Below are 12,244 nucleotides of genomic sequence, written 5' to 3'. Positions count from 1 at the left end.
CCATTATAACATAATAAAAGACTTACTCTAGCTGGACCCACACCAACAAACATCTCCAAAAACTCAGATCCACTAACGGTGATGAAAGGGACATTGGCTTCTCCAGCTGTGGCCTTAGCTAGCAGTGTCTTCCCGGTGCCTGGAGGACCAGTGAGAATGGCACCCTTCAGATATAAAAGAAGGAAAAGTACCTTTAACTAGAATTTCAGAAAATTAAATTACATATCCGTCAGTAATTCTGAGATATAAATCTATTTATAAACTCTACTGATACTTACTAAATATTCCTTAAACATTTGAACTATGGCAAAAACACTCTTATATTAGTAAGAAAAGTATTAGAAACTGTTTTTTATTTATATAATTCAAGGAGACACAAAGACTACATTCCCAAATTACATTTTATTTTCTTCCCTTTAAAATTTCACAAATGGAAGTAAAAATCTAATGACCAATTGTGACTATAGTTAAAAAGAGAAAATGTGCTTGCTCAAACACTATAAATTGTGGAGATGCTTAGGTATTTAGGTACTAAATAACAGCAAATTATCTAATATGACTTTTTATCCATTATATGCAGGATATGGAAATCAAGGAAAAGCTGATTTTCTTTATAAGGAATTCCTTTAAAGTAAACTTTATTAGTGAATTTTTTTTTTAAAGATTTTATTCATTTATTCATGACAGAGAGAGAGAGAGAGAGGCAGAGACACAGGCAGAGGGAGAAGCAGGCTCCATGCAGGGAGCCCGACGCGGGACTCGATCCCGGGTCAGGCCCTGGACTGAAGGCAGCACTAAACCACTGAGTCACCCGGACTGCCTTATTAGTGGATTTTTAAAATAAGTAAGCGGGATCCCTGGGTGGCGCAGCGGTTTAGCGCCTGCCTTTGGCCCAGGGCGCGATCCTGGAGACCCGGGATCGAATCCCATGTCAGGCTCCCGGTGCATGGAGCCTGCTTCTCCCTCTGCCTGTGTCTCTGCCCCTCTCTCTCTCTGTGACTATCATAAATAAATAAAAAAAAATAAAAATAATAATAATAAAATAAAATAAGTAAGCATTCTGGATTAATTTACTTAATGATTGAGCCTGGCCCTGGGAGTACAAAGACCGAAAGTCCAGCCTGTCGCCAGCAATGGGCATGGGGCCCTGCGGGGCCGGGGAGGCTAGAATTAGTTTTGTGTCTCTTCTCCACCAAAACCTGTGCCATGAATCTGAGTGCCAGGGAGAGGCAGACAGTCTGCTCAAACTTGCTCAGAAAGGGATAACTGAGTGACAGGAGGGGGCAATATGCTCATGTGCAAAGTTGCTAAGATGGGTTATCTAAATCAGACTGGAGGGAGAAGACAGGCAAATCAGGAAAGGCTTCTAAGGGAAAAGAACACAAATCTTTTTGGGAATATACACACTATATGCAAGTAGAAAATTTCCCATAGGATAACTGATCTGAAAAAAAACAGAGTAAAACAGAGACTAATAAGACAGCTACTTTGTCATAAGTAATCAAACTTCATAAAATTATAACTTTAGAGATCAAGAAGTAATTCAAAAGATTTTTGGGTTAATAATTTGAAAATAATCTTCTGAAAGTTCACTTTACCTTTGGGATTTTTGCTCCTAGGTCTTGATATTGCTTTGGGTTTTTCAAGAAATTCACAAATTCCATTATTTCTAGCTTGGCCTCCTCGCAGCCAGCCACATCTTTGAACTTCACATCTATCTCATCCTTCAAGACCTTGGCAGTGGTTTCTCCAACACTGAAGAGTCCACCCATCCCCCGGCCTGTTCGGCCAATACCAGCAGGCCCTCTCCGTATGGTATACAGTAAGAAAGCGATGATGAGCACCGTGGGCAACATGCTCAGGAGAAATGAGCTAAAGGAAACCACACACAACAATGACATGTTTTTAAGTCTGTTAATCTTTGGCTTTTTAAATGTTTTACAAGATCTACTTTTCGGTAATTGCTTAGGATATAACTGTATAGATTCTTTATTTTTATAAAACCTGAATATTCTAATATTTTATCTGAGGAACAGAGAGTATCAGTGTCTCTGAATCACTAATGAATCACTTGTATAGACTTAAAAGACTGACTCCCAGGACAGTGATCCTTCAAAACTTGTGCCAGTGCTCGCTTCGGCGGCACATATACAAAACTTGTGCCTGCTCTGAAGGACACTACTCAGATAGGACTTAAAGCCTGGGGATACATTTTGCCTGACGTAATAATTTCAACACAACTCTGAGTATGGATACGTACTTATAATGCTTAATATAATGCAATTTAGCTGAACTTACCCTAAGTAATTTGGATCAAAACCTGTAGAAGGGTTAGCTCAAAAACAAAAACCAGGATCTACTAAGTTTTCATCTTTTACAGTATTTTAAATGCTCCTATAGCAGGCAGTAAGAACTGTGAAAATTTCACCTTTGGTTTATTTCTGGAGGGGAAAAAATATGTAATGACACTAAAAGTTTAAAGAATGGTGCAACAAAGATTTCCAGAATGTTTTAGCAGCAAAGTTAAATGATTATAGGACAGCCCCAGGGGTTGATAACTATCTGGATCTAAACTCTGAGGTACATTTTAGGTCTATACAAACCGAGATACAAAAAAAGTCTAAAACAGAGTAACACTACCAGCTCAATTAGCACACTTAGCAATCTGTTTTTCTGCTATTTCACATATTCAGAAAATTTAAGATTTATTTCTACTTTTGCTCTTGAGCTGGTAATCCCATAGCCCAGGTATACTTCAATGTGCATGGTGTGACTGCAAGGAAATCTAATTCGGTATAGGTATGCGGATGAACACCCAAAGACCATATAATCCCCACAGAACTCAAAGACAAGTGACTCTTGAAATCAATAGGCCCTTCTTGAAAGACTCAGACTTGTAAGTGGTCCTATTAAAGACAAATTGCCCCTAAGAGAAGCAACAAATTCTGATGAGAGGAAGAAGAGTTCCTTAAAATTCCTGGGAAACTCTGAAACACAAATGTAAATGATGGTTAAAAAATGGCAATGCCACTCTTTAACACAAAGGTGCTCTTTATGCTAGAATCCTACCGAACAATGTTTATACCTCAATCTATTGCTTAATCAAAGATAAATATAAACGTGTAGAAAATCAGTAACAAGCAAAAACCAGTAAATTGCCAATGATTTAAAATTTAAAATTTAAATTTAAAATGATTCTTGCTGAAACAAGAAAGACCTGTTTGAGAATGTCATATGTAACCTGCCACCTGGTGACAGAACAGTGAATCAGGCAGGGCACAGTGAACAGTCTTCTTACCCATCACTTTCAGCTATGTAGACAACAGGAACCCGATTCTCCCCTTCTATGCCCAATTCCTGCTGTAAGGTTTCCAGATTCCGCTCAAAGGTGTCCACACTGCCAATATTAAACCAGACGTATTGCTATAAAAACATAAAAACAAAATATCCTGAGAACAAAAAGGAATCAAAGTTTAATTTACTGGAAGGTTTAATTTTTAAAGAATTTCTCAGAAATACTGAAAATTTAGAAATTGGAAAAAAAAACAATAATAAAAGACTGGTTTAATGATGCAGTGATTAAATTTCACTCAGTGAGAACACTTGAAAATCCTTACAAATAATCATTTAAGCTACATTCCTTAGTGGTTCTACAACTACAAACTCAAGGAAATGAAGAATCTATTTAAAAAGACAATCCCTTTCCTTCTTCATTTCCCACATATTTCTCGGCTGCCTATTTCCAAACTAAAAACTAATGTGACACAGTAATAACAACTAAAGAATACTGAACATTAAATGTCAGGCATTGATCTTGGTCCTTTATATACACAAACTCAATCTTCAGAACCACCCTAAGAAGTAGGCACTATCGCCAGAAGTCATATTCAAAATCTGAACATTAGGAAGGCACCCCCTCCAACCAATGAGAAGAGAAGCATACTTTGCCGTGCCAGAGGTTACTCTTTAGTAACTCATCAAATCAGGTGAGGGAGGACCAGCTGAAGGGTTTGAGGCAATGGCTACTTACCCACCAGCACAGAAGTATTCCCCACATTGTGCTAGTTGTTTACTGCCTGAAGATCAGCCCTCCTACTGTCCCCATTTTACAAATGAGAAAACTATAGAAGTGACTTCACTTGCCCATGGTTATGCATCTAGTAAGAGACTGGATCCAAACCCAAGCAGTCTGGCTCCTGAGCCAGTGACCCTAACTGACATGTCACACTGCCTCTCCGCTACAACCACAAACATATCATAACAACTCACATTTATGGAGTTTCTAATATACCAGAACCCATTCCAAGCACTCTGCTAGTTGTATTTTATAGCACAAAAACACTCTGCTCCTTCTTTAACTTGCAATCACTTTAAAAAGGTTTTTTATATCAAAACAATAAATCTATGATATAAAACTCAGACAATTCAAAAGTGTACACAGAAGAGAGTAACATGCCATCACACATTCTTTTAACCAACCAGTGCTACTGAGTGGGGAATATCACTCTGGTATTTCTCTCCAAGTATCTAAAAACAAAAGTAAATTTTGCAATATATATATATATATATATATTTAAGTCTTATAAAATTATATAACAGTGCTTGCTAAGTTGTTCGCTGTCAAAGCTACAAAATTCCTGTGGTTACAAGCCCCTGAACAAGTCAGTAAATGGTTACCTACATGTAACTGAGCATTCCCTTACTTAGCACCTACTATCAGCTGGACACTGGGCTGAACAGATGACTTACATCAGAGAACTGGAGCAGATAAAGGACCAGCAGCAGCAGATTTGGGGACAAGATCTAGATAAGAACCTCTGACGGTGGGTCCTAGCTCTCCAAATGATCTTACACATACTTTAGTTTGAAAACCCCCACTGATGTTCATGCTCTCATATAGCACTAAACCTTAGAGAGTTATTGCTGTTCTGATCTTAGCAATAAACCCAGGGTTAGGGGAGTTAGGCCATAGAGCTTAGTAAAGAGTAGAGTGATCTGAAGCGGAGTCTGTCACACTCCAAAGCCTATGCTTATACAGCACAGCAACCAACACTGCTCCTCCAGGAGCAGAACACTGAAAATCTTCTGTTTCTGAAAGCTCAAAATAAAGTTTTATTAAACAGGTAACATATGCCCTGTAGAAAACTAAGGAAATACACACATAAAGAAAATAACAAGCATCTATAACTTCAACACCCAGGGACAAAAACTATTAGCAATTTTGATGCCATTCCTTCAAGACTTCATAATATTCCCTTTTATAATCTTGAAATACATGCAAAATTATGAAATTGATATAAAACCTTAACTGCAATATAAAGGAGGAACAAAAGGAAAGTAATTTATAATAAAATGGTATGAATTTCAATACATAAATGTTTGTGCATGCCAATACTAGTCTAGGGAAGAACCACCGCTCCAGGGGCGAGATTAAAGCAAGAGAATTGAGGTGCCCCTAACATTAACCAGGTGCCTAACATTTATTGATTTCTAATTTTCTGCTCTATACACTATGTTTTGGAGAACATCCTCGTATAAACATCTTTAATTATTTCCCTAGGATACAGTCCTAGAAGCAACATGACTAAGTGTGTGAGTACTTTCAAAACTGCTGAAATGTACACTGTCAAATTGTTCTCTTGAAAGGGAGTGCCAATTTAATTCCCAGCACTAAACCTCTGAGGAATAGTTCTCAGAGAAGAAAAAAAAAAAAGTAGTGTAGTTATTAATGAACATTTCACCATAAGGTAAAGAGAGTGGGGAGGGGGGCAGAAATGAAGGCAGGAAAATAACTTAATCCTACAAGTGACTGAAGTAGCAGAGCCACACAGCTTTACAGATATTGCTCTATTTACTGATGTGCTTCAGAGGGTGGTCACTATCAGTTTTACCTTTCCTTAAATGGTGCCCCATCCAGGCAGGATGACTAGGAAAACAGTTCAACAAAGCCATCTGGAAGGGAGGATGCAACCTAATAAAGAGGTCTGGCCCTGGGGGAGGACAGTAAGACAGCAGGACACCAAGGGACTAGGGACAGCCCCACAGACAGGGCCCAGGGAAGGCTGGGAATCCCATGGGAACTTCATTTGTCTCCTTGCTGAACTCCCCTACAATCCCCTCAACTTGGTCTAGGGTGTCTGGAATAGACTTCATACTGGTTGAAGAGAATATACAAATTATTTTTCAAATGGGAAAAGAAATGTAAAGTAAAATAATCCAAGATCATATAACATTTGGGAAAGATATGATCAGAATGCTTCTTAAACCAATTTAAAAGCTGTCTCAAAAACATAAGCAATTCAGATATAACAGTTTTTCCCCAACCAATTGTTTTCTCAGTCTTGAAAAATCATAGACAATACTGAAATACTGAAAACTGGGATTTCATGGTTTCCTAAACGTACAAATGATTACCAAAACCAGACCAAAACAACTGACCCAGTCTTCATAACACAACCACATATACAGCATTCATATTCTCACCTATGTGGGTGAAATCTGCAAGTGCTGTGCGGCCTAGTTCTGTACATCCAGTGCACAGAGCTACTGCAATGTGAGTCATGTTTTCTTTTCAACTCTAAATCTGAAAAGTTAATTTATAGCTAATCCACATCAATTAAAAAAATCATTTACCCCATCAACGGGAGTTTTTCCTGGTGTGAAAGTCACTCGAACAAAACGCTTGTTGACGACTTCTAGTCTGTCTACCTGGAATTTAAAAAAGTTAAATATTCAAACATAAGTTTATAGAAAGGACTTGAGATATTCTTTTAAGTACATTAAAATTACATATGGTATTTTAGACATACAAAGAAGAATGACAGCATAAGGAGGACCCATGTTCCCCACTCTGGTTGAAAAATACACATTGTTGAAGGCACCAGTCACATCCTCTTCCCAGAGGTAGCCATTCTCGGCATTAGGTGCTGACTGTCCCAAAGCATGTCCTGGTGCTTAACCCTAAACAGACACTCACTGTTGCCTGTTTTTAGGCTTTAAAAATGGTCCTGCTTGGTATACATTCTCCTACAACTTTTTTACCTTCCTATTTGTGAGGTTTAACCTTGCTGACATGTCAGTTCTGCATGGTATTCACTCTATGAGCTCACCCCAAGTTATTGATCCATTCTCCTGTTAGCAGACATGTAGAATGTTTCAAATGTTCACTACCACTAACAATGCTGTTATGAACAGTCCTGCATATACCTTCTTGGGCACATCTTCAAATTTCTCTGGACATGTACCTGTAGATAGATTCAGTAAGGCTGGGTTGCAAGATATACTTAATTTACTAGACACTGAGAAACTACTTTCCAAAGCGGCTCTCCAATTCACACTGCACAATATTCCTATTGGTCTATGTCCTCACTTGCTATTAGAAGACTTTAATTTTTGCCATTCTATGCATATAAAGTGACATAAATGTATTTTTTTTTCTATAACATTCTAACTATACAGGGTTCTTAAGAACATTTAAAAACCTCATCACAAAGTTCTGAGTTGACTTGGAGCATGCAGCCTTTAGAAGAGGCTTGCTCCCTGCTGTCATGAACTGTGCTCTGGCAGGAAGTCTGATGGAAGGTGAGGGAGCTCTGGGTTGGGGGCTATCTGTTCCTAAGGCCACCTGGAAAGGAGTGACTAAAGTACTCGACTCCCTGTAAAACTGCTCGGACAACAGTAGACTGATTTTAAAGAACCAATGGGTCAAAAAGGAGATGCCTCTCTAGAGAATCTTCCCCAAAGCTCCTGTCATCACACTCGGAAGGACAAATACAGCCCATTCCATACAGGGACAGGAGTTACTTCTTAGAAAACTGGCTTCCCACAACATCTGGGATTTATACATAAATATCTTGGCTTCTAAGAGAAACAACTGCCCCAAAATTCTGAGTAAATAATCATTTCCATTTTTTCCATCCTCATCTTACTGTATAACCTTTAAAAATAATTTTTGAGGGCCATCTGGCTGGTTCAGTCAATTAAGCCTCCAACTCTGGGTTTTGGCTCAAGTCATGATCTTGGGGTCCAGTGATTTACCCCTGAATTGGGCTCTCGCTCTCACTCAGTGCAGAGTCTGCTTGTCCTTCTCCCTCTGTTCCTCCCCCTGACCACCCCCTCCCCTCTCAAATAAAACTTTAAAAAATAAATTAAAAACAAATAAAAATAACTTTTGATTCTCCATGCTATCAGTATTACGATCTTACCTTTATTTTATCTGTATCATTGATGAAAAGCCCAGTACTGAGAGGTTAAATAATTTCCCAATAGCGACACAGCAGCCCTAGCCCTCATTCTTTATCACTTCATTTCATCAACTCTAAGATGGACATTTTTCATATTTTAAGAAATTAGGGTACGTTTGACAACTGGTATTATTTTATAGTTTTGTTGGCAGCTTGCTAGATTTTTCTCAGAAATACATAAAATGTCTTACAGTCCACAGCATCTACAAGGTGCTGGAGTAGAGTCTCACTGGGTAAAGACCAGCTAGAAGTGACAAATGCTCCTGAGCAACCCTACCTGGGCCCCACTAAGAGCCCTTCTGCTCTTACTTTCAACACCTGGAGTCACTTATTTACCCAATTCCAAGTCCATGGGAGATTCAGAGCCCTGAAGGCATAAAGGAGCAAGGGAGAGGCTGGCAAACTACAACGGGGGAAAGAGGTGACTGAGGAGCACACAGGAAAATGATAAAATGATGAAAGTAGATGGAGGATGACTCCATCTTTAGAGCAAATCAAAAGCTAGATTCTAGATGAAGTGAAAGAAAAGGATTTTGTGGTAAATGTGGGGACTGCTGAGCCAAAACAAACAGGGTGTTTAGTTGCAGTACTTTTTCCAGCACTTAAAAAAATCAAGATGAAAATAGTAACTTTACAACAAAGAAACTGGGTAACTAGTTGCCTGTTGTACTTTACCGGTCCAATCCATTGAATTTCACCTTTGGAACCACTATAAACCACCAATCTCCTAAAATACTTACTACTCCTTTGGAAAGATAGTTATTGACAAAGTCCTTCCATGTGATTTCTCTCCCAGAGCTCTTGAACAGGAAGTAAAACATGACTCCACCCCAAAATAGAGCAGTCCAGAGAAAGTACATCCTGAATTCCTTGTCATCCCATGGAAAGTCACCCTGGGCAAAGGAGACAGTCTCTGTCAAGAATGAAATGTCACCATTTGATCTATGGTATATTGGACACAATTTCCTCCCAACCTCTCCTGGGGCCACCCCAAACCCTCTAAACTAATACACAGTTTGGAATCAAACCTTCTGGAATCTGGACCACCAGTGAGAATCATCTTTCTTGCCACCTCGTTTTCCACTGCCACCAGTTCCTCCTCCAGAAGGGCTCGGGGTAGCAGCTGGCTTTGATTCTGTTCATAAACAGAGGGCACATACAGCAGCACAGCAGCATTTTATATCTCTCAACAAAGTTTTCATTAATATGGCTTAATAAAACACTACAAAAGTTCTCAAAATAATTTGTTAATCTTTTTTCGTTAAGATATATCTAGAGCCAACTATTAATAGCTGGGACCTCTCTGTTGTATTATATGCTTAGAAATAAACATAAGCCTTTTATTTCTAGGAATCAGGGATAGGAAACCCTTCGGCGTCCTTTGTCACAGCTACTCATCAACCAGCAATCCTGGAATCAGCCTGTGTTATAGTGACATGACAACACTCAGCATTCAAAATTTAGATGAGTTTGAAGGAAATACTGTTTCACTCTGCTATACATCACATACATGTCTTTGATGTTACTATAAAATAAGAAGGCAGAGTTTCATCAGGCACAGCAATAAATGTTAACTTTGTTATTTGATAGTTACATTGGGTCTTTGTAATGAAATCCAATCCTGTACCTTGTCTAGATTTAAACCAAGTATAAAAGTCATTGAGCACAGAATAGCTATACTCCAAGGAGACAGGAGCATCAATTTTGTTGTTATTGTGGTTTTAGAATGAGTTTTGACCTTGACGGGGGAATCAGAAGTATATTTAGGATTGGAATCCAGGCTTTTTTTTTCAAATTACTTTGACACCTTGAGATTTAACTTAGTATCTCTTTGTACTCTCATCAAGGAGGAACAATAACATGTGAATGATGCCATCTTCCCTATTTGAGAGAGAAATTCCGTTTAAAAAAATTCAAAACAAAAAAAAATCAAAACATACAAACCTAAAAAAAGGGGGGGCTTCTAGTAAAATAGCTTATGGCAACTGATAAGTCTGCTGAAAGGAGAGTAATACAGAGTTAGCATTCAAGGAGGCATGCCAGCACTTTACACACACCATCCTGTGATACTTGCTCAATACACCAATAACGTGGCAAATATGCTACTTACACCCATTTTATAGGTAAAAAAGTGTAGCTTAAGGAACTTAGTAATAACTGGTTGCAGTGTTAAGTAACACTGAGTGAGTGACAGAGCTGTGTTTGAGGTGAAGGTAAATGAATTCCTGAGTTCCCACTTGAAGGTAGAAAGTAGGTGCTCCCCTTTCCCACTCTCATGAAGTGAATACTGTTAACAGTTTCTTCTGTAAGCAAGGCATGATTTTGATAATCAACGACAGAAAAACAAAAACGAAAACAAAACACCTTACCCACATAAATTAGTTTGCAAGAATCTGAAATTAGTCACTGTTATGGGCTGAGTCATGTCCTCCACCAAATTCATGTGTTGGGAGTCCTAGCCCTCTGTGATCTTATTTGGAAATAGAATCTTTAGAGGAAAAATAATCAAGTTTGAAATGAGGTCATATGGGTGGATCCTAATCCAATATAATTGGCATTCTTATAAAAAAAAAAAAAAAGTAAATTTGGACACAGGAATGCACAAGGAGAAGGCAGCAAGGGAGAATAGTCACCCGTAAGCCAAGGAGGAAGATCTGAAACAGATCCTTCCCTCGTGACCCTCAAAAGAAACCAACCCTGCCAACACACTGATCTTGGACCTCCAGCCTCCAAAACTGTGAGACATAAAATTTGTGCTGCTTATGACACCCAGTTGTAATGCTTTGTTACAGAAGCCTTGGGAAACTAATATGTCATTAACATCTCTCCCCCCACCCTTTTCTATCCTCAAAGAATCACAAATCCTACTCTAACATCTTCAACTACTGTGAAGTGACCCCTCTGCTTTGCAGGATAGGAGGTTCCTGACATGTTTACCCTACCATGATGCACACAAGGAGCTTCTGCACCCGAGTTTGGTGAGGCAGGGTCTGAGAGAGGTAAGTCCTACCTGTCATGAAGCACAGGGCTGAGAAACTATAAAGCGCATTTCTAACGTTGTTCAGTAAGATTCCCTACTACTCTGGGACAAAGTAACACATATGGAAAAGGTACAAAACAGGCTATATTTTAAAAATGGACCTTTCCTAATCTGCCCCCAAACCAAGATAAAAAGACAAGCTACCATACCTCTGGGAAACACCACACAAATTGCCTATGACTCTGGCCAGGTCACTCTAGTGCCTCTCCTTTCTCTTATCCCTTGGCCTTGCTTTCACTCCCTGCATTTTTTGAGCATGTATTTGTCTCTCCAACTAGATTCAAGTGCATCTAAAAACAAAGGCTGTTTTATATTTTTCCCTACATTTCCCTAAAAACAAAGATGAAATGTGCTAGGCATTGTGCTAAATGCTATCATATGTGTGAAGTGGGGACAGGAGACTCAGGATCTACCCACCACAGCTCCCCCAGCCACCAAGCTAAGGGGGACACCCTACCTGAAACCCAAGGTAAGACAGACTCTGAGGAACAATGTATTGAAAACAATTTGAAAACAAAAAAATATGTGCCACATAAATTGCATGTATTAGGTTTCTAAGATTTGTCTCAACGATTTAGATTATGTGTAAAACATATTTTCCAGTTAAATATGATGGATATTGACCAGTCAATACTCTAAGGTGAACTCAAATTAATTCAGTTTGAAAAAAATGACAAGAAAATATGAACAGAAAATAAAGGTGAAATGAAACACAGGGTCTGTGGAATTTTGCGTGCACTTGTAACCTTCCACTTCAGAACTGTCTCAAGAGAACACTTCCTTCATTCAGTGAAAACCATCAGTAACAGCATATCCTAGAGGAAAGAAGTTAGTTCAAACATTATCTTTTTAAAAAGTACCTTTTTTTTCTCCTGTAACTTCTTTAGGTTGACCAGCTTTTTTCCCATTTTTTCCACTAGGAAAGTATTTTTCAAATCCTGTTAGAAAAAAAAAAATACCC

General features: G+C 38.7%; 1 protein-coding gene across 2 annotated transcripts in view; it reads right to left on the bottom strand.

The window, feature by feature from the left end:
• AFG3L2 (AFG3 like matrix AAA peptidase subunit 2) overlaps positions 1-12,244 on the bottom strand; it is a 38,985-nt gene that overhangs the window by 20,614 nt on the left and 6,127 nt on the right. Inside the window, exons 3-9 of one of the 2 annotated variants that reach the window (XM_041752470.1) lie at positions 12,144-12,221; positions 9,272-9,378; positions 8,984-9,136; positions 6,634-6,708; positions 3,299-3,423; positions 1,599-1,872; positions 27-164 (exon numbers count right to left, since the gene is read on the bottom strand). In XM_041752470.1, the coding sequence (XP_041608404.1) occupies positions 27-164; positions 1,599-1,872; positions 3,299-3,423; positions 6,634-6,708; positions 8,984-9,136; positions 9,272-9,378; positions 12,144-12,221 (950 nt within the window). Of the gene's footprint in view, positions 1-26; positions 165-1,598; positions 1,873-3,298; positions 3,424-6,633; positions 6,709-8,983; positions 9,137-9,271; positions 9,381-12,143; positions 12,222-12,244 lie in introns of both variants that reach the window. The other variant, XM_041753257.1, reaches the window with a different exon arrangement.

Source organism: Vulpes lagopus, chromosome 1 (genome assembly GCF_018345385.1).
Source record: "Vulpes lagopus strain Blue_001 chromosome 1, ASM1834538v1, whole genome shotgun sequence".
Classification (NCBI taxonomy): Eukaryota; Metazoa; Chordata; class Mammalia; order Carnivora; family Canidae; genus Vulpes; species Vulpes lagopus.
The sequence above is the reverse complement of the archived record's forward strand: the minus strand, read 5'-3'. Positions and strand labels throughout refer to the sequence as shown.